The following is a 23,439-nucleotide window of genomic DNA, read 5'->3' on the forward strand; positions in this document are numbered from 1 at the left end:
GCCTCCCTCCCTCCTCCTCCTCCTCCTCCTCCTCCTCCTCCTCCTCCTCCTCCTCCTCCTCCTCCTCCTCCTCCTCCCCCTCCAACCGTACAACCCGAACCGTTCGCTGGCCGGACGAGAACGCCGCAAGAGCTTTACCCTTGCTACCTAGTCCTCCTTGGGGTACCTGCTGGACACTGCGACCTGATCACAAATCCCCTCAATGTAGTACCTGCTCCTAAGCTCGTTCTTCCCCGGGCTGAGAAAGTAGTCGTGGTACAGTCCGCGCGCTCTGGTGTAGATGAGGTGCGCGGCCATCCTGCACTGGAGGCGCCCCTTGGCCCCAATCGGCATCTTCTTTGGTCCCCTAAGCCAGGCGTCGAAGCTCAAGTCATGCACCAGGTCGTTCTCGTGCATCACCGCGCTCAGGAATTTGACGACTTCCTCTTCATACCTGGCCTTGGGCTTGTTGGCCAGGTCGTCGGGAAATTCGATGAACTGATAGAAGGTCGGATAAGGCCTCTGGTGACGGCCTAGGTAGTCGACCTGGTCGTAGAACGTTTCGCATAGCGCCGCCACGAAGATCTTTTCGCCGGCGGCGACTTTCGGGATTTCTGGTTTGTCGCGGCGGCCATCTTGGCTGGATCCGCGGGGAGGACCTTGGTTTGAGTCGACAGAGAGGAAGCTGAATAGCAAATATGAGATGATCACGACGCCGAAAAGGCCGAACGTGATGGGGTTGAACATTGTGGTATGGATAGATGATGCTTGGTGTGTTCGTGTTGTTGTAGGAGTAAAACTGGCTCGGCTCAAGAGGCCCAGCGGCAGGACTATTTGTAGGCAAGCTAACCATTTCTCGCTCCCATGGACGCTAGGTCCGCTCACCTTTGCATCCAGCTGAGGGCTATGCATCTGGCCTCCCCCTGTCACTGTCACCGATCCGGGCCACAGTCACCGAGAGTCGCCAGCTACGCCGGGCCAATGGCCTTTTGGCATCGCCACGGTGCTTAGGATTCTAACGCAGCAAGCAGGCGCTCTGCAACTCCTGCACTCCTTGCCTGGGCCTTCGTTTACAGTATCATGCCTGGTAAAGCTGGGTGCCCATCCAAAACTCGTCTACCCTTCAGCTAAATAGACCCGTTTTCCAAACGCTGGCTGGGCTGGTCTTAAAGTAGGCGGATAGGCCCGCCGAAAAGCACTCCCTCAAGTTTTTAATTTCTAGCGAGAAGATGAATCCCCCCAGCACGCAAGCGCCAGGGGAGACTCCACTGGCCTGTCTGCCACAGGCAAGGCGCGTGCAAGGCCGGCCTCAGCAACGCCACCAGTATCACCCCCTGTCACCTGCCACGCCCTTGAACCGCCCCCGCGCCCTCAGTCATGTCAAGCCCGAGACCGAGGATCGAGAGGTTCACGACAACCATGACACCGTAAGGACCGTTGGCATGACCTACACAGTGACGTACGATCCCAGGGCCGGCATAGATGTCGCCAAACTCGTCACGGCAGAACACAACCAGTCGCCACATTCGGCAACACCATGACCGCCAAAGGCAGCCACGAAACGAGCTCCAGCAAGACGGCCGCCATCTAGCCGGCTGGCGCCGCAGGTAGAGGCCATACAGCCGTCCTACAGTACCATGTTCGCCTGAGAGGACCATGGGCGATGCCTCTAGGGACGCAAGCCGGACCCGCTGCTGCTCAACACTACCAGCACGGTGCTCAGGGTCCAAAGCTCGCTCCCCTAAAAAGCGCCACCTTCCCGCACGCTCATTGGCATCCGGCACTCCCTCTTTTCGGCGAGGCCGATTTCGAGATCCTTTTTTGCTGCGCCTTTCCCATCCCTCCACCACTGTGCGGCAGCCGCCTCGTTACCAGAAGCCTGTCGGTCGTCCAAGTACGCCTCACGCAGCATACGCGTACGCAGGCAGCGATCACCAGGTCGCTCCCACCCACGGTCCATGGCGGGACATTTCGCAGGCCGGCCCGGGCCCTGCCGAGGTCGTCCTGGGCCCCTCCCTTATGGGCGCGGCAGGCTCGTCCAGCTTTGCGATAAGCCCTGAACTGAATGATTCACACGCCGGGCGCGCCTTGCAGTACGCAATCGCTAACGAGGCCGAAGCTCACGCGCGGCAGAGAGAGGATGTGATGTTTTCGAGCATATTCCACCAAGTAAACCAAACAATCGCCGGCATATGTCATCGGCGTATCAACAACCAGGTCAAGCCGGGCGACTTGACCTTCCCGGCCGCGCTGGAGACGCTTGCCTACATTTTGCGACGAATTAATTCGGTGGGCCTGCGGGACGAAGCCGGGCAGGCGAACCAATACCTTTTGTGCCTGCCCCTTTCGATGCTGTCCGGCGTCCGGCAGCCGTTCGGCCTCGTGCGCGAGCCGACGCCCCGAGAGCTCGCCGAGTTTTCGCTGTGCTTCGGGCCGACCACGCGCGCGTTCGAGAAAAACCGCTTCGGCGACGCCAAACGCAGCCAGGTCCTCGTGGACAAAGAGGAGACGCAAAACATCGCGGCGGTCGCCATGGGGCTGATGAACGCCGTTGTAGGCAAGCAGGCTGGCCATGCCAACACCTGGTTGGTTGTTCCCGTCAACGGCTTCGACCCTTCGATCGCCCGGGTACTGGCAACCAAACACGCTACGTGGCCGCTCAACTCTGCGCCTTGGTGGAACCTCTCGTCGATAGTGACCTCGCCGAGCTTTACAGCAGCCCCGACAATGCCATTCTAGTTTTTTTTCCTACCCGTGCGGCTCCTAGCCATTAAACTCCTTTTGATGCCCCCCCCCCCCCCCGCCGCGAGCACTTGGCTTAGGTTAATACCTTGAGCGGGCTCTTGTGGTTCGGGGCTTACTTAGTTGTATTCGCCTTGCTATTTTTTTTCTCCTGTTTTTGCCGTCGCATTTCATCCCTGACAAAATTGAATCCGAAGCCTCTCCATTGCGCATGCGCGCTGCAGCAGGGTCGACTGTACCGCCAAGCTGGCGGCGTACGAGGTGCTGTAGTGCTTCAAGTCCGTCCTGGACCCGGTACCCGAGGTGCTCGTCAAGCATGCCCACCGAGCATTCCGATAAAAGTGGTTGATGAGCTGGGTGTAGCCTGTGCTGCTCGGAACCCCCATTTATTTGCATACCTCTTATTTCTATGCAGCTCTCTCATTTCCTTCTCTCCTTACTTTCTCTCTCTTTTCCTTCTCTTTAATCCTTCTTGACTCCTTCTTTTAACCCCTTCTTGTGGCTTTTTCTTCTTCTTTTCCTTTGTATGTTTTAGGTGTAGTTAAACAAATACAACGGATTCACAGCAATGGGCTCAAAGATTGGCGTTTTATAAACACATATTCTAAACTAATCTTGCCCCCCTCTGTAGGATTTCAAAACATAATGAAAAGTTAATGAGATAAATTTATTTCGTTCCTGGAGCAGTTTATAAGGATAATGAACGTTGCGGAGAAAGCCATCGTACGTCGAAAAGAAAATAAAGGGCCCGGGCAAGGACGAACGGGGTGGGCCGCCAAGGAATGGGCACCAACGAGTGGGATATTACCAAGCCCTCGGCTTTGTAGTACAAGATGCAGCACTAGGTAGGACAGACAAGCAGCTTACGCGGTGAACTAACTGGCGATGGATGCACGCCTATTGCATCGGCATGCATATTGACGACAAGCAGAGGTTACGCTCGCTCCAAGATACCTAACTGCAGCTTGACTGCCGATACGCAAGGCGCCGACTCGGACAAAACTGTGTGGGCTGAACTGCCGCGATTGTCTCCAGCTCGATCGGCCCCGCCCCGATGAAGCTGCGCTGGCGACAAAGCGCATCGCTCACCACCCGCGCGTCGGCCCAGCATCCGAGCCCGCCTCCCCTCCAAAGTCCGCAACCACCGCTTCCTTTGATCAAGCAACGGCCGCCATTAACAGTCTTGGTCATTCGCCGACCGGTGCCGCCGCCCGAGCGGCCCGCCCTCCAACCGAGCGAACCACGAGCCTTGGCCGATGGCAACCCAAAGCCGACCTTTCCAAGTCCCGCCGCACCATCTTCGAGCGGCCCAGCCGTCGTTTGCTTGACATGGAGGCAAGCTAGGCAAGCCGATAAGGCGTGGAGGCTAGCGCTTGTGCGAAACAAGGTCGAGGCGGCCAATGGTCGTCGACTGCGACACGAAGGGCAAGAATGTGCCTGGCTGGTGCCTGGCAGCCGAAGCGGCGACGATTATCGCCCTCCGAGGAGCTGCAGCCTGGTTGCTTTTCAACCTGCCAGGCCATGACCGCGCCGCCCCAATCCATCCCCGACCAACGCTATCGACCCGCGACACAAAGCCCTTGACCCTTGGAGCACCAGGGGCACAAGAGCGATGGGCAACTTGGCCATGGGCGATAAGCAGGCAAGTGGGCAGGGCGGGATGCTCGAAGCCGCCAACTCCGCCGACCTTTTGTTTTCGGGGTGTTCGTTTCCTCCTACTAACATTAACTGGCATCTCCTATTACAGTGGCTTTTCTGGGCCTCGCCGAACTGCGCTTACGCACATAACCGTTCCCCGCCTCCTATTACGGCCCAGCACGTTCCCTATACCCGCGTCGCCTCACGCGCGAGCCCCCCTGGACCAAAACGCAACAAGCGCAAGAAGAGCGGGCCACTGCTTACAGAAAGGGAGGGTATCAAGGCCGACAGCTCCTGCGGCCGATCCAACCTCCAGGTTATGTCCATACGGCTCCAGCTGGTTGAATTTTAGGCCGCCCGGGATCATCGACAAGCCCCGGACGTGCGACAAAGCGGCCGGAGGTTACGCAGCAGGATCTCTCAGGGCCTCGGTGGGTCGCGCAGGATCCTGATAACGGCGTCAAGGAGCTGACCCGCCAGATAATCAAGGAGATATGGATCTTCCCCTTTTGCAATGTCGATACGTCGGTAGCCGAAACGAAGTCCCTTGCGCTACGATGGGTGGGTTTATCAGACTTTTTCGTTGCAGAAGAGCGAGGTGGACAAGGTTCGCGCCGCATAGCTCCTGAACCCGTGCGACGGCGATGGCGAGCGAGATACATCTCCAAAGTCACTCGACTTCCTGAGGCGGTATCTGCGCTGGGATCTGGACGGCTGTCTTGTCAAGCCCGAAGAGGTCATTGCCCACGATCTTTTCGCGGGCCTGAAGACTCCGATGCTAGTTTCTCGGATTGCTGCTTCCCGGTACGGGTCTCCGACCAAGCGTCACAGGCCTATCAATCTCCCGGCCCCTGCCTAATTCCCGGGCTGTAGTCCCAGGGTCTTGCCGGCGCCAGCCCTCAAAAGCCGGCCAGAGTCACGAAGGCACACGCCGCGTGTCCAACAAATCGGATACGAGCACCATCTCGGACAGATACAATCCCTACATTGGCTTGTTTAGGCCCAAGGAGGACAACGACTTGGCCATTTTGAAATGCTGGTTAAAGGAAACACGCAGCGGTGCGAATAAAAAAGGAACGACAAGGGGGGAACATACAAGAAAAACAACGAGCCAATTGATACATTTAGGTATTACAAGTGGCTCCGCCATCGGCCACGTACATTCCTGCCCTAATTCTCGGCCATTGCCTTGTTTTTTTCCTTTCGATGTTTTTTATATCAACACTCCGTGCGACTTTAGCCCCTCGTTGTGCGAAACCCACTCCCACATCTCGAGGACCACAAGCTAATGCCATCTCGGGACTATCCCGATAGCCCAAAAGCAATGACGTTTGCGTGCCTTGGTGGTAGGCGTTGTATCATTAGCGCCTGCAAGCATTTCATGGTCGCCAAGCTTTACAAGCTAGCCACTTTGGTTCCTTTTATCGGCATAGACGACCGGGCGAAGCTGAAGGTTGGGAACGGGTGGTGGCGGCCGGTTTTTAGAGAAACGAACTTTGGAGGAAAGAGGTAGCTCAAAATCCTGTTATTTTGCTTGTGCATTTTGTCAAACGCTGCCTGGGGAAGAAGAGCCGGGAGAGTTCTGGGCCGCCGCGGCGGGGCCTCGGGGGTCGTTGTCGCCGTACCTGGGCCGGAAGCTCCCGTCGTTCTATTGTGGGTATCGGACGGAAACACTACGGTAATATCCGGTGCGTTAAAAAATGATAACGAGAAAGGCCGGAAACAAAATAGGAAGGGAGAGAAATCACAGGGATCTCGGCGCATATGAACAGAAAGGGGGGATGGCAGCAAAGAACTGGGCACGAATTCGACTTTTGCGTCGCCTACAGGCACTTGAGCCTGCTGTGGAGGAATATAGATACAATCAAGCCATCCTCTAGCATTTGCAACTTGGCTCGTCGCCGCTGGATATCAACGGTGAGCGCGGTCTTTTTCTGCAATGCTCTTCTTTCGCATGCTTCTCAGCTGCCATTCCTGGCCCCCACGCAGACCCTATAGCGCTGCCGCTGCCGCTATGCCTGGGCAATGGCATTTCCTGTCGACCCAAGTTCTTATTAGTAAAGTAACCAGTCTTTGGAGGGTTTTCCGACGTGTCGTGAGGCGGGGCCATATCGTGAGGCAAGGCCATGTCGTGGGGCGAGGCCATGTCGTGGGGCGAGGCCATGTCGTGAGGCGAGGCCATGTCGTGAGATAACGCCGGAAGGGAGGTCATGTCGTGAGGTAACGCCGGAAGGGAGGCCATGCCGGGAAGCTCGTCTAACACCTCCCGCGCTAGAGCCCGGGGCCGATGGTGGCTGTCTACACGGTTGCTTGAACGCGTTGCCGTCGCCCACAAGCTTGGGTCGTAAAGGTCGAATGGGTCACGGCAAGGGGGCGGCGGCGGCGGCGGGTAAATTCGGGGATCAATGCCTTTTATAAAGTCAGGCCCGTAGACGCCCGAGCCGTAATGCGCGTTTACGTAAAGGAGCAGGTTCTCGAAGGACATGTTGCCGCACAAGCTTATAAAAGCTGTGTGGACCGGATCGTCATGCCCGCGGCTGAGAGGGTGCGGCGCATGTCTGATGATACCCTCCCGAATCTCCCGCAGCTCCTGCAGCCGCTGGTTACTCCGGACAGCCAGCCTGCGATGGAAGTCTTCGAGGTCGTCTGCTTGGTCGGCGATGGAGGAAACATCGTAGTAAAAGGCACGCTTGGATTGGATGTTGCAGGGAACCGTGTTGTACTGTTGATACAGTTCTTTAAAGGGACTTTCTTGTTCAGGGCCGAGCTTGGCCGCGTTCCAGCGCCAGCCGGCGAACTCGTAGTTTGCAGAGGGGGAGAACCTACCGTCCATTGTCGAAGCCAGCGGCAAGGCAGCGCGAGGCAGACGCCCAAGCAAGCGTGGGGGTGGGCGGCTGCGGTCAAGGGTGGTCTCTAGGGCGGCGGCGGTCGGTCGGCAGAGAGAGCGGTCGGTCGGCAGAGAAAGCGGCTGCTGCGGCCAAGATAAGCGACAGGTCGTGCTGGCCCCTGGCTGTTGGCTTTTTTGAGTGACGAGACCACGCTCGTTTCGGCACTTGTATATGGTGGTTGGGATTGGCGGAGCAGTTGCTTTTGTGGGGCACTTCCCATACCACCAGGAGAACAAACGACTTGGGTGGGCTTCACGCTCACAACTAAAAACATTACCCGAACTACACCAGGTTCGCAGCTATTCCCTGTTTCCGCTGCTGCTAAATATCCGGAATGAGTGCGACCGGACCGCCAAACTACTCTGACGGGGTGAGAAGGAGGGCCAACGAATTCGCTGGCCAGGAAGAAGCAGAGGCGAGAATCAACGGTAAGTGTTTGCTCGATGCCGGGGCTGGCCATCGCAAGCTTTCTCGTGGAGTCAGGCTGACCTTTGGGCAAACAGAGGAAGCGCATCCCGACCCCGACTGGCCCGTTTGGCTTGACGATCATGCTGCCAGTCTGGTCGAGAACCTGGCCACGCGCGCCAGCAACCAGCTTGCGTTTCTCAGAAAGGCCTGGCAATTGCTCAAGGGACCGCTGCTATGCCTCTTGTCCTTCATCACGAAGCCCATCCGCTTTGTCCTCGAGCGTTTTCTCAGCCGCCTCGTCGACATAGCGATTTCCTGCTTGATGCTCTGGGTGATATGGACATGGTTCAGGCCGTGGGCTTGGATTACGGCGATGGCGAGGGCGCTTTGGAGCGAGCTTGGGCCTGGTGTTGACGCCTTCATCCCTTCCAACCCCTTCACTGTTGGCCGGTACAAAACATCCAGCGCGAAACCGACCCAGTTTCCATCGGCGGCCGATTTGGGAATTCTTTCTGTCGGGCACCTCGACAGCCAGCAGATGACCAGCGATCTAGCTGCAATGGCTTTTGCGAGCTTTACGTGGACTTGGTCTTCGATCTGGCATTGGCGGAGCCTCGGGGCCTATATCAAAAGCGCAGCAGCGCTGGACACCCAAGCGCTGGACCTCTACAACCATCGGCTTTCAGTTGCGCAGGAGTCGTATGAGCTGGGCGTCCTGGCGCGCAGGTCGGGCGGAGAACAAGACGACCTGGCCGTCACAGTCCTTCGGAATCTGCGCTACCACGCCGAGATGCTCTCGATCGAGGTGGGCACGCTGCTCGGCAAACTGGACGGACTAGAGGCCGCTATTGCGGGCGTCGAACACCATCACACGCAACTGATGGGCCTCGTGTGTCAAGACGAGCTCGTCCAAGACGAGCTCGCCCAGTACAAGGAGCTGGGCCGCCGCCGCGAGCTGGTGCAGGACGGGGGTAAACGGGTCAACGAGGCCCAGGGCCGCGAGTCGAGCGAAGCAAAAAACCAACTCGAGGCTCTGGTCCGAGACAAGGAGGAGGCTCAAGACAAGGGGGCACGCGGAGTGGTGATGTGCACGGCGGCAAAGTGGTACCATGGCAAGATCCGGGAGCTCCAAGGCACGCTTTCCGGCAGATTTTGCGCGGACAAGAACGGGAGGCGGCCGCGCCTGGGCATCAGGAGAATCAACGAGGCGCTACAGAAGTGCCTGCGCAAGCAGATGACGGAGATGACCGTGTGCCTCAGCGCCTCGGCTCGTACCTGGTGGCCGTGGCAAAGCGCGCATGGAGGCGAGGACCGCTGCAACTCTGCGGCGAGCTACCTGCGCGGCGACAATCTGGTCGCACTTAGACGCTGCGCCGACACTTACCACAGCAGGTGCCTCGACGCGGCAAAGAAAGGACTGTGCGGCGAGTAGCGGGCTAATGGCGTAAGAAGGGGCGGTTCGTCCCGCTTTGGTGATCGCGGTCGGTTTCTATTTGTTTTTGTTTTTTGTTTTTGTTTTGGTTTTTGGTTTTTGGGTTTTTGGGTTTTTGGGTTTTGGGGGGTTTTTTTTGGAGCCGGCGGTTCAACACCGGCCCGGCGCCGGGTCGCGAGCGCAGGGGTTTCCTCCCTAAGCACAACCCAAGGGTTTTTCCCTGCGCACAGAACATGGTATCAATAAATAATTAATTTCGCTCTTATTTGTCGCTTCTGCTTTTTTGTGTGAGCCGCCGATGGCTGATTTCCCTGTTCGACTGACGTTTTGTGCTGTGGTTGATTCCCGTTCGGTGCTTTTGGGCTGTATTTGCGCAATTAGCGTTGGCGGGGCAGCCAGCAGTGCCCACCTCGCGGGGTGGCGGGTACTGCCGCAGCGGAGCCGCAGCCCGTGCGCGATGTGGGCCAAAGGCGCGCGTTGATGTCGTCGAACCTATTTAGCCTTACCTAGGGCGATACCACCAATATGAACTCGCTTCGCCTGTTAGCCACCGGCCTGTCCTCTGCCGAAGTTTTTATGGCTCGGCCCGTAGCACAACCGCGGCGAATGCGCGCCCTGTTGACTCCCCCTCGCTTCACACAGCTTCGTTCGACGACTCGGTAATGCTAACCGCCTATTGGCCGACGTAACATTTTCCCAAAATCGTTTCGATGAGCGCCTAAGCGCCTCCCGCCACCACGCGACAAAGATCCCCCGGACAAGTTCGACCGCCGCATTGCCCCGCGCCCCAAACAGATACTGCTTTGCGAGGTTACGCCCAAGCGGGCACGTACGTACATGCCACGGTTTTTTTTTCTTACCTCGGCAGTTTTACCCCGATCAACCATCCTGCGCAACGCCGCGTGTCCGGGCACGGCGCTCCAGAGGCTTCGAAATACCACGCGCCCAAAACAAATACTTAAGCCTCGTGCCTGTTGGATATGCAGATCAGAACTCGCGGCCTGGGCTGGTAAAGGATCTTCCGATCAGACTCTGTACTACATGGCACCCAGACGTCCGTCTCGCTGCCTGGCGGACACTAGATCAAGTTCCGCGTTATCCTCTTGGCCGCCAAGCGCGCCGCTGGATTTGTTGGAAGCCAAGAATACCAAGCACAACACTACATCCACCCCGTCTGCAGCACCTACGGCGCCACCAACCTGGCCCCCGAACTGCTAGGTCTCGCCAAAGGCGCTGTCGGCTCAAGCTCTCATGCAGCAGTCCGACTACGGCTGGTGCCCAAGACTACCACTTGTAAGGAACTGCCAGGCCCGACTTGCCATGGCCGACGTTTTATTATTATCCCGGCCCTCTAGCACAGTCGGCCCTGGAAACAAGCGGTAACTCGACGTAAACCGACTTTGGTTGGTTGGGGCGGCGCTTAGGTACCAGCACAGCTAGCTAGGTAGTTGCATCATGTCATGGTTCAATGGCCGCAAAAATGCCTGCCCAGAACGCCTGTTTACATCGCAGATGGTCATGGCATCGCCCAACACAAACTCTAACCTCGCGGGCACGTGGGCGTTAAATTAAATTCGACCCCTAACCAACTTTTCCGCGTCGAGCCATCTTCCCAAGCGAAATGCGCCCAACCTGCAGTCCAACTCGCGCCGCCGCGCTTCCGGGCTGCGGTCGCCCTGCTTGGCGATTTTGTCGGCCTGCCGGTGCAGAGATTCCACAGTACTTTCCCCATGTGAAAACACATCGGCAACATTGCACTGTGGTTGGTTTACAAACGGGTACCCCTCGTGTCCCCGCCGGATCCGCCCCTCGTGGCACATGCCCTTATTGACCTTAGCCTTTAGCTCATGGCTGGAAACACCCGACTAAGCAAAGCGGCGTTGTGGGCCGGTCCGTCCGGCGCTTGGCGATGCGGGGAGCCCCTCGTCTTTCCATCCGGGATCGCTTTCAAGGACCCGAAATAAACACCCAGTCCACGCAGCCTTTCAGCGACCAGGAAGAGTTCCGTCGACGCGTGGACCAGCACATCGCCGAGTTTGGAGATGGGGCGGCGAGGGCAGCCGAGGACGCGCCTCAGCCATTTGGTTCCCCGATGACCCCTGCCGCCCTGGAGGCGGGCGAGATAATCCGAGCGTTCGAGGCCGCGTCGCTCGCTTCACTGCCCAACGCCCGGCTCATTCTCGCCGCGGCCATCTGCCTGGAGGGCAAGGCTTCCCCCGCTGTCGTCCGCCTTCCCGAAAGCGTCGGCTCCTGGGGCGTGGTCGGCGTTGTGCAGCACCCGCACGACGTCGACTTCACCCTCTGCATCCCCTTCCACGATCCTCCGGTCCCGAACCCTGCTGGCCGTTCCAGGCTTATACCCTACTACCTCCGCGCTAAGATATACTACGACCCCGCCAGCAATATATCTTCATTTTTTTCTGCTAATACGGCGTTACTGATGAGTCCACCGCCTTTATAAGACCAACATTATGTCCCTCGAAGCTTTCGATGGCTGACTGTTCGCTTTGTACCTCGAGCTACTCCCCAATTCCCTCAATCGGGGTAACAATTCTCCCTTTACCGCCCAGGACGCCGGTGTCATCCTCAGGGGCCTCTCCTCCGCCCTCCAGTATCTTCAAGGCCAAGGCATCTGTCACAATAACATCAAGCCGGCAAATATTGCCTATTCCACTGCCCGCGGTGCCGTCCTTCTCAACTTTGGCCTCGCCTCGTCAGAAGGGGACAGCAGAAAAGCCGGAGGTTCGCCATGGTATGCACCGCCCGAGGCCCTAAAATGACGGCGTAGCTTTCCTGGGGACGTATAAGCTTTAGGATTCACGATGCTCTACGTTCTAGCCAAGGTGACGCTTCCCGGCCAGTCGGAATATTATTGACCATCGCCAATATTCGGAATGTGAGGTCAACTGCTGGAAACAAGATGAAGGAGTGGGTGGGATTGGTTGGTGAAGCTAGGCGCAGTCTGGACATTCAGGGCACGGTGGAACGAGTCGTCCACTTGGCGCTTGAGGCCAAGGGCTAGGCCACCTGGAGACGTCCAATGGCACCGTCCTCGGCGAGACCGAGACGCCGGCTGTGGAGCTTTCCGAGGCCTACATTTTTCGAGATGGGCCTCTGCGTGGCAGGATGCCTTGTGGCTGCTTCCCTGCCAGCTGTTGGCGGGGATTTCTACTGGCGCCGCAAGAGACTGTTGCCTTGAGTCTTGACGCCGGCGACGGGTGCCACCCCTGGTAGAACAACATGTTGGGTACCGCACCTGCAAGAGAGGGGTATCATTGTATATAAGGAGGGCACAATGCTTACGGCCGTGTGCCCGTCTTCCCTTGTCTTCAGAGATCTAGATAAGCCTACAATAAATCCTATCTTGCACCTTTTGTCCGTTACACACCCTGCACCTGTGGGCGGTTAAAGGCCCGACGGAAGCTGGGATGTCGGCGGTCGATAGCGCAGACCGGCGGCGGGGTGACGGACTCGACGTGGCCGTACTAGCGCGTCATGGCCACTTAGTCCATATTTCCGGCTACGTTACGCATGTTGTTGTATGCTTGGGGTGCTGACGTGGGGCTTGGGGCTGTGCTTTGTTTTTAGGGGTAAGTATAAGTGGGAGTGTGAGGAAGAAGGGATGAGGTCGGACGGCCAGACAGGACGGAGAGTTGAGCGATCGGGCCGTTTTATTGGTGAATTTTTCTTTCTTTCTTTTCCGATTTGAGAGGCTGGGGGCAGGCAAGAGGGCGTCAATGCTACTAGCGCCCGGTGTCACCTCGCCGACTGAGCCGCCCCGCGCGTTGCGGGATGCTGCCGTGGAAGCCGACAGAGGACCGCGGCCCCTTGGAGAGGCAAAAAAAGCTGCCCGCAGGTGCTGCCATCGCTGCCACCCCAGGAGGCGCCGCCGTGCCTGCCGATGTGCCTGCCGCCGTGCTTGCCGGGGCTACTCTTGTCAGCGGTTTCGGCAACGCTAACGCGCCACTGACGGTCTCGGTCCCAGTAGCCGCAAAGACCTGGGTCAAGCCTTTGACTGTTGGTGCTGCCGCCAAACGTAGCGCTAGGCCCATGTTGGCACTGCGACGAAAGGCGCCTTTTATTGTCGCCTGCGGCGCCGGGTCGGCTGGCGTGGACGGGGCCGCGGCCGGATCATGGGCCGGCTGCTGGATCGCGGGCTGAGCAGTAAGTTCCGCAGAGGCATTGGTGCCTGCGGAGAGTGGGCACCCGCGCCCATCGCTTGGGGCTGGCGAAGCTGGAAGCTGCTGGGCTCGTGCTGCCGATCGAGTGTTGTAGCGCGCCTGCGGCGGAGGAGTCTTGTTTGGGCCCTTTTTGACAGCAGCAGAGACTGGCCGCAGGGTGCTCCTGGCCGCGGCCGGCACAGACTGCATCTGCTGGGGCGCGTCTTGCACTGTCTCTAGCGCCGGGGTTATGCTGTTACGAGGGACGTTTGATGGCTGCGAGTCTGGTTCGGGGTCTGGGTCCGCGCCGCCTGCTTGCGCCGTTGGCAGCTCCTCGGTGGCCTGGCGAGTGTTTGTCTGGAGAGCGGCATCGCCTTGACAAACGCCTGCTTCCCAATCGTTTCTAGGCTATGTCCACCCCTGGCGACTAGACATGAACGTAAGGAACTTCACTCCAGACGCTGTTATGTCCCGCTTGCGGGGCCACTGCTCTTCATCGGCGGACGCTTGGAAAGATATGTCGTTTCCAGCCAGGTCAGTGACAAAGTTCAAGTCTGCCTTGTTGATGGCATTGAACGCACGGGGCTTTGGGTTTGCATCCCGGTAGTGCTCGTAAAAGCGCAGCAGTTGCCGTGCACGCAGCTCGCACACTTCGTTGGCGACGAGCTCTGCCATGGGCCTTATTTTCTATATGTAGGCACATTTTCCGCCTGCTCGATTCCTGTTCCTTGCCTGCACTCCCCGCTTTGTGAAGTCGTAGATCTCGAGCCTGCATATGCTACAAATGCACTGCGTTTACTGCCGTTTGGCACCACGGGCACTACCTCCTGCAGCTTTGTCCTCGACCCAATGAGCTTCCGTCCCAGCATTTCCAACCAGGGAAAGTAGATCGGGAGACTACAACAACGCTGCATGCCCGGCGAGACAACAGCACGGCGGCAAGCTCAAGTTCGAAATATGGTAACGCACGACCAAGAGATGCCGAGCCTGGCGTGCTCATGACCAAATCGTCGACGGCCTCGTCCTCCTCGCCGACGTCGGTGGCTAGCCGACTTCAACAGCTCATGCCTCATGTCCTACTACGGCTTGGCAAACCTACCAACCTCGCCTGGCTTAGTCCAGCACCCCGGCGTCCTGCACAAAGCCACTCTCCCCTTGCCAGCCTCGTGCAGCCGTCGGGGGCTTTACAATGGCTACCGGAAGACGGAGCCCAACGATGGAAAGAGAGATACACAGGGACTCGGGCAGTTGTCTCACGCGCTCGAGGTAAGTCGGCGTTTCGACGTTGTCATCTCGTCTCCGCGCTGGCACTAGAGGAGATATGCTCGGGGAATCCCCATCGACTGCCCGGGCGGCGACAGTCCCCAAGCTCGCCCGTGACTTGCTAGTATCACCGCGCGGGGCCATCAGCCCGGGCCGGCACTCGGTCTTCAAAATTCTGGCGTTCGAATCAAACATTTGTGGGCTTGCTAAAGGCCAAAACTGTGGAGCGATTAGGTCCGGCCAGGACTCATACACTTTGCCGCAGCAGATCCTGTGTCACGCCTGTTCGCCACGTTTGTTAGTGCGCCTCCGTTTTGACGTTTCCAGCCTGCTACGCGGGCGGTCCAACATACTATCCGAACCAAGTCTGTCCGCTATTTGGAATGGCGGTGGTTGGCAGCAACCATTTTTCCTTTTTCTTCTTGTCTTTTTCGCCACCCGGCCCGTCCTCTTCGACGATTGCTAGCACAAAACGCAGCCGCTGTCCGTGGCTCCCCCTAGGCGGGCGGCGCTCGCACTTTCGCTGCGACGACGGGCCGCTGCAACGAGGCGACCTCCCCAGACGAAGAGTTGGAGCGCGTGCGGCTAGCGCATGAAAGTGACGAGAGCATGGGCTTTGTGCTTGGTCGGGATCCAAAACGACGAGGCTCGAAAGGAAGGAGTGTTAGGGCAAGCGACCATTCGAAAGCATGCAATCGAAGCTGGAAAACCGCCCCCGGTGGGATGAAATGGTCTGTTTCCTGAGGGAACAGCACTATAGTCTTTGTTCGTCGGTATAAAAGGTAGATACCAAGTCGGACGAATGCCGTGACGTGGCTTGAAGTCGATGGCAAAGGATAGACAGAACGCTTCTTGCGCACTAAGCTGGAGGTGCTCTCGGTCCTTGGGATTCAGGGGCCGACCAGACCCACGACGCCGCCAGCAGGCCCGCCGTAACATCCCGAGGAGCCGGCTCGCGTGTGTATGCTGGAGTTCCCTTTGCATGCCGGACCTTGCCGCCGCCTGCAGGCTCGAGCTCGGATTCCCAGTGGAAAAGGACAGCTGACGGGCACTTCACCAGCGCGTTGTATGCCGCTCTCTCGACAACCCGGTTGCGCTTGGGCTCGCAACCGCATACGTGCCGCGCGGGCAGGATGCCCAGGACCAGGTGTCTAGGTCGGCCAACCGGCGCCTCAACGAGCGAGAGCACTCTCGGCTACGCACACCGACCGCACCGCGCCGACTCGGCACACATCGAAACCACATTATATCGGTGCGCCACAGCGGGGTTCCCTGCCGCGCCGCCGGCCAGCCTCTGGCGTGCCAGCCACACCGTGCCGTCCCTCTCGCATGGGTCGGGCGGTTTTGGATCGCTGTCGAGCCAAGGCTGTAGTGCGGCGTGCAACAGCAACCGACGCCTTTATCCCCACAAGAGTTGGGTCTGCGACGCTGCGACGGTAAGGCTTTGTCATGCGCTGCGAGTCTCGACGCCGGCACCACTCCCTTAACTCCTACCAGAGTCTGGTATATCTGTCCCAGATGGCGGCTGTCGCCGGAAAATGTCTGCGTGTTTCGGCAGCGGCGAGAGCCGCTGCCTCGATGTGGTGGCTCTGGATCCAGTGGAAAGCTTGGCCGGCTGTCGTGCATATAGTAACAGGGAGCCGAGGAAACGCTTGGAGTTGCAACGAGGGTTGAAATCCGGAAATAATATAGGCAGCAATGACGAGGACCCAGGACTGGTTCGAACCCAGATACGACCGCTAGGCCTTTGTTCGCACTGGGCCGGCCGCTAACAACCAGCTGCAAAGCAGGCGGTAGAGATGCCACATTGGGTATTATGGCCATATATCGGTGGAAAGCAAACGGACCCGACGGCGGTAAAACAAGCGCGCGTTAGGCGGCTGGCTGGGCTGTTGGGATTTGATGACCCTGGGCTGGATGGGGTGGCGGGTGCCCGGGGCCGAAGAAATCGTGCGGCAGGTTCACGTTACAGACTACAAGTGCCTGCCACAAATCCGTTGGGTACTCCTTGCGGCAAACGGGCGCACGGCCAGCCCATTAAGCCTGCGTTACTTCCGCGTTTTCCAGACCTGCGCACAAAGATGAAGACGGAGGGGGGTGCCTGGGTAGCTCAGGGGTCGGGGGCTACAGTCGTGGCTCCTGTCGTATCGGCACAAGAGGCCGCCCCCGCGTCACATGTCCGAGGGCGGGTAGGCGGCTACACAAGAAGCCAGTGCACTTGTGTAACGATGCAAAAGCCGTGCCGTCTCGCTGGGACATCAACACGCCAGCTTGATGCCAAAGGCATGGTGTCCAGCCGTTGAACCTCTGGAGGCTTCCAATCACGGGGTAACCATTGGCATTGGGGAGAGGCCAGAATTACGGCCAAGTGAGTGAGAGTTACGGCGCTCCCCGGCAGGCGAAGCGGTCCCTTTCCCTAAGCCGGAGAGGTGCCTGGGTCGGCAAGCAGCGGCGGTAAAAGGGGCCTTTTCTGGGCTGTGCGTCAGCTGAGCGAGCTTGAAGCTCGACTAGTCAAACAAATGCTACGATGACCTGGCTGCTGGCGCGAAGACACGGCCGGCGACCGAGCCTGCCGTGGAGGAGCAAGGATATGCGCAAGAGGGAAGCTTGACGCCCAGCCCGGCAGATATCGATGCGGCTGAGTGCGGCCCGCTTGGGCCAAAAAGCTGCGTGGGCCACAGAGCTAGGTACTTTCCAGCAGCCTTGGCTGAAAGCGCGGGGGCTGCCGGCACGACGACGACGACTTCCACGACCAAAACCACGGAACGCCGTGCTGGGTAACGACTGCAGGCCGCCCGTGGTCCGAGGACAGCTTTACGAACGATAAAAAGACGGTGACGCCGGGCCGCAAGGGTATTAAAGCAGGTGTGTACCTGTTAGACGAGCACAAAGCCACATGCACGGCTGGACGACGGCCAGCAGGTCCCTCTCTTCCCACCACAACCGGGCCGTAGCTCGTGCTCAAGGTCGCTCACCAACTACCAACACAAACCAACGACGACCATTTTCAAAGTCGGCATACCTGTCTCGTACCCAGCACGCGCAGACCTGAAGCCCCAATCCCGACAAACGGCCCCAGTGGCAATGAACGACGACATCAGGGTGCCCTTTGGGGCGCCGGAACACACCATCGAAGAGGACAAGATTTGGATCAATACCTCGCCCAAAACTTTCAATCACCCCAAAAAGATGTGAACCAGCCATTGGAAGCGATTCAGCACCATCGTCATCCCGCTACAAAGCGTAAAGTCGTACTTTAAAGACGCCGCCGCCGCCGCCCGAAAGGCCGAAACGCGTGAGGAGCTCGAAAAGCTTCTCGTCGCAAAGTACAATCAACGCGTCGATGAGCTCTCGCGTGCTGCGTACGCCATGAGCGACATTGCGTGGGATAAGGACAAAGCCTTACCCCGTCGTGCTCGCGGCGCGGCCGATTGGGCTGGGCGTTGTCCTTCTCTAGAGCGTTTTGCGGAGCTCTTTTACGAGGGCATCCTTGCCGCAGAAAAGGATCGCGAGAGCGTCGAGGTGGCCCCGAAACCCGAGGTCTTTAGCGAGTCAACCCGCTTTAGCCAGCACCCCCCGTCTTCGCCTCCGGACTGGGACGAGCGTGTCGAGGAGACGCGAAAGGGCTACGCCTGGACTCGGAACATCAGGGAGCTCGACGACGACGAGCCGCTATCCGGTCGGGCCACGCCACCACAGCATATATTCAGGTCGCCACCCGAGTCCTGGGACGACTAGACCGTGGACGGACGGGGCAGATGGTGGCACAAGGACGCCAAACGGCCCGAACCCCGCGAATTTGCCTCCAAGTCCCCGGCCGCCGCACAACCCGACATCCAACTCCCGCATGCAGTTTCCCACTCGGACAGCACGACGACGGCACCCGATCCCAAATCAGCTCCCAGCTCCTCGGTGATGTCCATTTCCGACCCGGCCACACGCACGCCCGATAGCCCCAGCCCTAGCCGAGATGCAGGTCTAGGCACACGCGCAACAAGAGGTCCCGCCACCGGTGAGGAAACCCGCGCCGCTGCTGCCGCACATGCGTACCCTAAGGACGCGGCGGCGTCGTGTTCGACGGCTAGCACGCACGTCAGACCCGGCAAAGCGGCGGGCCCGCCCGCCACGCCGCCGGCGTCGGCAGACGCAGCAGTCGCAACCGCCGCCGAGGGCACAGTCGGCGACGTGGCGTCTCGCCGCCGGCCGGCTGGCGATGATGATGCTGGCGCAAACAGGAAGAGGCGCCGCTCCGAGGGCGCAGCAAGCGAGCATCAGGACGACGGATCTGCACGGCCGCCCCGGAAGCGGCAGGTGCCTGGCGATGGGCGACTCGAGGATAGATCGAAGTAATCAGAAAAGCCATGTATCGACGGCCTACGAGCAAAAGGAGTCGGGCTTGGAGTGGCCGCAGCTTTCACGACAGGATCCCGGCTTGGCGAACCGGCCGAGGAATCACACAAGGAAAATTGTATTTTTTTTTAGCAACCGAACCCAGTCGGCGGACCACCACAGCGCCATCTTGACGTAAGAGATACGGCATTAGCTTTGTGGCGCTGGCACCTCTTCAATGCGGGCGTTTTCCTCGCCGCCTTCTCTTATGGCCTATTTCATGAGGCTACGGCCGCCCCGAGAGTCTCTTTTTGCGGTAGCCTGTAAGTTCACAGCCACCCCGGAGTCTCTCGCCAGCTTCCAAGCCACCAAACCAGCCTGCCCAGAGTTTATCCTTTCGTCTCCGAATGCAGCTTTCGAATAAGCAACCAGCAGCTTTGGGACTAACCTAAGCGGGAGCTTAACATGGGATTTCGAGTTTTTGCCCCTATAAAACCCCCGTCTGTCCTAGCCGGCACCAGCTTCCAGTTTTAGAAAGATGGAAGATAGGATATTTGTTGCGCTCTGGAGCATCAACGTGAAGATCTAGGGGCCAGATCTCTACCTCCGAGCAATCATCTTGTATCGGACACGGAATCATGTCAAATGCCACCTTGACGCTACATGGCGCACCCGCAAAGTCGCTCCTCCCTTCTCCCCGCGCCTTCCTTTTCCAAGCAAATGTCCGGCCTAGGCGCCGTCGCGCGACTCGCAAGCTGCCCAATAGTATTCTCCCAAAACCTTGAATGCGCCACACAGCCGGGCAGTAGGAACCCTTTCTTGTCGATCCCAGAAGCTTGATAATACCGCCATGAGCCCTTCATCACAGTTCGCCCGACCGGAGACGGCGTGTCCTTTCCGACGTGGCCTAAATCTGACATTGCGCCGCATTCGCTTCCAGCACGCGTGGCGCAAGACTGTCTCTCCCCCCTCACTACAAGGCTCGAGATTCACGCCATTCGCTGGTGTCGCCCAATCGCAACCCTTCTTGGCTGCGCCCAAATCGCCTTCGCTCCTCGCCGGCTCGAGCATGTCCGTCAGGCGTCGGGAGAGTTGCGCCACGCTCAAGCCACGCTCAGCACTCCAGCACCGGACAAGCATCGCCGACCACCTAGGTAGTTATCTACCCGGGCCTAGAGCCCCATGGAACTCCGGCTCGGTCCCGCGACCGATCGCGTCTACGAATTTCCCGTCTAGACTTGCACAGCATCGGGCTGGGTGGCGCCAAAGGAGAGGGCGGATAGGCAGATGTGTGGGGAAAGGGGAGTTGGTGCATAAATCCGACCTCGCCGCTCCTGGATTTGTCCATCCCTCCACCCTTTTCATCCGCTTTCCCCATGTTGGAGGTAACTCCTACTCCGTCATCCCATCAACAGCGCGCAACCAAGACGCCTGCATGAGCTCATCATGACGAGGTTCACAATCATACTCTGGGCTGCCCTGTGCCTGTCCATCACGTTGCTCACACAACACGTCGTGGCGGAGGGCATCCAGCAACGTGATGTCGTAGCATCGGACCGCTTTCTCGACGAGCTGCCAGCTTGTGCTGTAAGTCTCACAGGCCGAAATATATAGACCCTCACCTACCTACCTCTGTAGTGCCTAACCAAAACTCAACAGGTCTCCTGCTACGCTACCGCAAAGGAAAACTCTAACTGTCAATCTTGGGCCGAGGGCTGCATCTGCCTGAACGCGACACAAAAGTCGTTTATACTTAGCTGCGCAGGCGACACCTGCCCTGTTATCGAGCAATTCCGTCAGTGCCCAGTTTTTCTTCTCCGGCCCTGGTCCGAGTCTTGTAGGGGAAGTATTGACCCATCAACTGGCAGAAACACGAAATGTGATGGACACACTCTGTGGAATCGCTGCCAGAAATCCCGGCACCCTGACCCGTCTTATCTGCTGGGTTGGCTTTCTCGTCTCTGGCGGCTTTGTCCTCCTGCGCATACTCTCCAAGGTCACCCTCGCCGACAGCCGATCGCCCCCTTTGGCTTACTTAAGCCCCGACGACGGCCTGACCATAATGGCCTACCTGCTTTCTCTACCATGCTACTACATCGTTGCCTTCAAGCTCATCGATGCTGGGCTTGGGAGAGATCAGTGGACTCTGACTCCACAACAAGTTAACGACTTTTCGTATTGGCTCTATGTCATGGAGCCGATATACCTCGCCACCATCTGGTGTATCAAGGCCTCGTTCCTCTATCTCTTCATCCGTCTTTTCGCTACCGGGCAAAGCGAGCGTTTCTGCCTACGAGGTCACCTGAAGCTGCGTCACGCCCTCTGGGGAACCGCCATTGCCAACACGCTTTACATAAGCTCATTCATCATCACCTTCATCTTCCAGTGCACACCCATCTCGTTCACCTGGACGAAATGGCAAGGCCAGGCTGAGGGAACATGTGTCAACGTCAACGCCGTCATCTGCACCCACGGCGCCTTGGGCATCACGTTCGATCTTTGGATTCTGTATATGCCCATGTCGCAGCTGTCGGGCATGCATCTGCCTGGTCGGAAGAAGTTGCAGGTGGGCTTGATGCTGGGCATCGGTGCTATGTGAGTACAACCTCGGCGCAGACTGCACGCTTAGCTATCTTTCCGCCACCATGTGCCAGCTTACTGACATGCGGAAATGCCCGCTCACCGTAGTGCTACTTTGGCCAGCTTCCTTCGGCTACAGGGGATAGCGACATACGCCGCGTCGCTCAACGCCACACGGGAAAACTACAACAGCACCGCATGGTCGCTAGTGGAGATCAGCATTGGCATCATCTGCACCTGCCTGCCAGCCACTCGTCTTCTGATTATACGGGTTATACCTGATGCTTGGCACCGCGTCCAGGGCAAGCCACCGCGGCCGGTGTCGGCGCAGACGCACGCCACGTTCCGACCAACATCCACGCTCCGACCGACGTCAGTCGCCCAGCCGACGCCCGGACAGCCACGGCATTCACGCAGCTCCGGATTCCGCAGCAAAGTTCAGAAGCCGATGTCGACCTTCACCAGGAACTGTAGCACCAGCAAAAACTTTGGATCAGATACCAATGATGGCACTGCCAGCTTTGCTCGTCAGCCAAGTATAGCGGACTGCCCGGCGGAGAAGGCCGCCAGCCCAAAGGAAGGGCCGACCTCTTCAGAACCCATCGAGCCGCTAAGCGTGGCGCTGGCGCGCATTTCTGATGATAAACCGGCCGGCCTGGTGGATGAGAAGGAGGGCACACTGGCACCAAGCGGCGACGGCGGTCTTCTTGGCCACCACCCCAGTGCGGCCGCGGTACCTAGCGAGTCTTCCGTGACTCTGACGCGCCCCTTGACTCCAGACTACTTCAGTGTACGCATAAATGCGCGAACGGCGACCAGGCGAGCCGCCAAGGCGGCCGCCAAGCAGCGCGCCCTGCCCTCGCCCTCGGAAGAGCCGAAGGAGCCGCAGCAAGAACAGGATCAGAAATCAGTCGACGCGGTGTCAACGCCCCTGACACCGGCAAAACTAGGCAAGGCTACTGCCACAAGCATGGACGAGACGGCGGAAGGGGTGGTCGGCCTGGGACTCACTTGCCCAAGACCTGCCCATACCGCCTCCGGCAGCACAGTGGAGGGAACCTATGAGCCGCAGCAGGCGGTCGGCCCGCGGCAGCGGATGAACCCGTCGGCCCGCCTCTGCTTGTCGCCGCTGCCTTCTACCTCGGGCTGGGACACTTTCGGTGTCGCAGAGTCCGACTCGCCAGGCTCGTCACCGGATCCACAGGGGGTTCACGCTCATTCTCCTCTTGGGGACTAGGACGGCGGTGATATGTCCATGTCGCTTTTTTTTTTTTTTTTTTTTTTTTGCTTTTTTCTATTGGTTTTTTTAGTCACGTACACTTACCTTCTTCTTCATGTCGCAACCACCCGACTTGTTCTGGTTACCACTTCCCTTGCCCTCTTTGTCCAACTGCTGCTTGCCGCTTGTAACACGTTTCTAGGACCATGAGCCGTTAGTCACTCGCTCTCTAGCATGCTTGTTTGACATGCACAGTCTCGTTTGTTTTTGTTTTCTGTTGTAGAACGCCGCAGCTGAAGCTTGAGAATTCTCCCACACGAGAGGCAGAAATAAATCAGACAGCCAAATCTAAATTAGCAATTAGCATGGGCATGCGGTGCAATGCAGGAACACACTGACAGCAACACGTCACTGCAGAGGCCCTCGAGGCGGACATGCGGCCATGCCCAAAATGGCTAGAACGGGGAGGGGAGCGCCTTGGAGGGCGGAACGGTGGCAAGAAGGAGAATTCGGAAGAAGAAAAAGGCCCCGAGGAGGATTGCCAATTGATTGATTGGTTTCGAGCTTGGACGAAGCAAAAAATAAAAATAAAATAAAAACCAGAAAGGGAAAACCGCCTGATGGGATTTCCCAGGAAAGCCAATGAAGGGCCGGCGAGCGCTTTCTTGTTTTTCCTCTTCCCCTTTTGGGCAATCGCCCAATTCCGGGTTTGGACGCAGGCTAGCTTCGTGTGTTTTTTTCACGGTTCCAGAAGCTCGGTCAGAGAGCTGGGGAGCAAGGGTGTGTAGTTGCACAGCCCAC

At 58.4% G+C, this 23,439-nt stretch overlaps 10 protein-coding genes across 10 annotated transcripts; 6 read left to right on the top strand and 4 right to left on the bottom strand.

The window, feature by feature from the left end:
* Window positions 1–53: 53 nt before the first annotated feature.
* On the bottom strand, window positions 54–726 carry GGTG_04948 (hypothetical protein; the record flags this gene model as incomplete). Its single annotated transcript, XM_009222746.1, has 1 exon — window positions 54–726. One exon carries the CDS (start codon window positions 724–726, stop codon window positions 148–150), a length of 579 nt encoding a protein of 192 aa, XP_009221010.1. The 3' UTR covers window positions 54–147.
* A 482-nt stretch (window positions 727–1,208) lies between these two features.
* Window positions 1,209–1,520, top strand: GGTG_04949 (hypothetical protein; the record flags this gene model as incomplete). Its single annotated transcript, XM_009222747.1, has 1 exon — window positions 1,209–1,520. One exon carries the CDS (start codon window positions 1,209–1,211, stop codon window positions 1,518–1,520), a length of 312 nt encoding a protein of 103 aa, XP_009221011.1.
* Window positions 1,521–1,998: 478 nt separating this feature from the next.
* Window positions 1,999–5,218, top strand: GGTG_04950 (hypothetical protein; the record flags this gene model as incomplete). Its single annotated transcript, XM_009222748.1, has 4 exons — window positions 1,999–2,607; window positions 4,469–4,675; window positions 4,753–4,887; window positions 4,982–5,218. The coding sequence occupies 4 exons, from the start codon at window positions 1,999–2,001 to the stop codon at window positions 5,216–5,218; spliced, it is 1,188 nt and encodes a 395-aa protein (XP_009221012.1).
* A 543-nt stretch (window positions 5,219–5,761) lies between these two features.
* Window positions 5,762–7,192, bottom strand: GGTG_04951 (hypothetical protein; the record flags this gene model as incomplete). The annotated part of the gene is made up of 4 exons (XM_009222749.1): window positions 5,762–5,853; window positions 5,985–6,032; window positions 6,187–6,201; window positions 6,427–7,192. The coding sequence occupies 4 exons, from the start codon at window positions 7,190–7,192 to the stop codon at window positions 5,762–5,764; spliced, it is 921 nt and encodes a 306-aa protein (XP_009221013.1).
* A 389-nt stretch (window positions 7,193–7,581) lies between these two features.
* On the top strand, window positions 7,582–9,087 carry GGTG_04952 (hypothetical protein; the record flags this gene model as incomplete). The annotated part of the gene is made up of 2 exons (XM_009222750.1): window positions 7,582–7,675; window positions 7,751–9,087. The coding sequence occupies 2 exons, from the start codon at window positions 7,582–7,584 to the stop codon at window positions 9,085–9,087; spliced, it is 1,431 nt and encodes a 476-aa protein (XP_009221014.1).
* A 525-nt stretch (window positions 9,088–9,612) lies between these two features.
* On the top strand, window positions 9,613–12,109 carry GGTG_04953 (hypothetical protein; the record flags this gene model as incomplete). Its single annotated transcript, XM_009222751.1, has 8 exons — window positions 9,613–9,733; window positions 9,803–9,916; window positions 10,074–10,096; window positions 10,170–10,380; window positions 10,726–10,806; window positions 10,932–11,413; window positions 11,658–11,839; window positions 11,926–12,109. 8 exons carry the CDS (start codon window positions 9,613–9,615, stop codon window positions 12,107–12,109), a joined length of 1,398 nt encoding a protein of 465 aa, XP_009221015.1.
* A 721-nt stretch (window positions 12,110–12,830) lies between these two features.
* Window positions 12,831–14,705, bottom strand: GGTG_04954 (hypothetical protein; the record flags this gene model as incomplete). The annotated part of the gene is made up of 5 exons (XM_009222752.1): window positions 12,831–13,633; window positions 13,829–13,915; window positions 14,217–14,291; window positions 14,347–14,429; window positions 14,482–14,705. 5 exons carry the CDS (start codon window positions 14,703–14,705, stop codon window positions 12,831–12,833), a joined length of 1,272 nt encoding a protein of 423 aa, XP_009221016.1.
* A 157-nt stretch (window positions 14,706–14,862) lies between these two features.
* On the bottom strand, window positions 14,863–16,136 carry GGTG_04955 (hypothetical protein; the record flags this gene model as incomplete). The annotated part of the gene is made up of 4 exons (XM_009222753.1): window positions 14,863–15,157; window positions 15,371–15,661; window positions 15,716–15,876; window positions 16,005–16,136. 4 exons carry the CDS (start codon window positions 16,134–16,136, stop codon window positions 14,863–14,865), a joined length of 879 nt encoding a protein of 292 aa, XP_009221017.1.
* Window positions 16,137–16,591: 455 nt separating this feature from the next.
* Window positions 16,592–18,860, top strand: GGTG_04956 (hypothetical protein; the record flags this gene model as incomplete). The annotated part of the gene is made up of 4 exons (XM_009222754.1): window positions 16,592–16,699; window positions 17,022–17,287; window positions 17,711–18,232; window positions 18,380–18,860. The coding sequence occupies 4 exons, from the start codon at window positions 16,592–16,594 to the stop codon at window positions 18,858–18,860; spliced, it is 1,377 nt and encodes a 458-aa protein (XP_009221018.1).
* Window positions 18,861–20,285: 1,425 nt separating this feature from the next.
* On the top strand, window positions 20,286–22,656 carry GGTG_04957 (hypothetical protein; the record flags this gene model as incomplete). Its single annotated transcript, XM_009222755.1, has 4 exons — window positions 20,286–20,426; window positions 20,499–20,634; window positions 20,708–21,434; window positions 21,528–22,656. The coding sequence occupies 4 exons, from the start codon at window positions 20,286–20,288 to the stop codon at window positions 22,654–22,656; spliced, it is 2,133 nt and encodes a 710-aa protein (XP_009221019.1).
* Window positions 22,657–23,439: the final 783 nt, after the last annotated feature.

Source organism: Gaeumannomyces tritici (genome assembly GCF_000145635.1).
Source record: "Gaeumannomyces tritici R3-111a-1 unplaced genomic scaffold supercont2.2, whole genome shotgun sequence".
NCBI lineage: Eukaryota > Fungi > Ascomycota > Sordariomycetes > Magnaporthales > Magnaporthaceae > Gaeumannomyces > Gaeumannomyces tritici.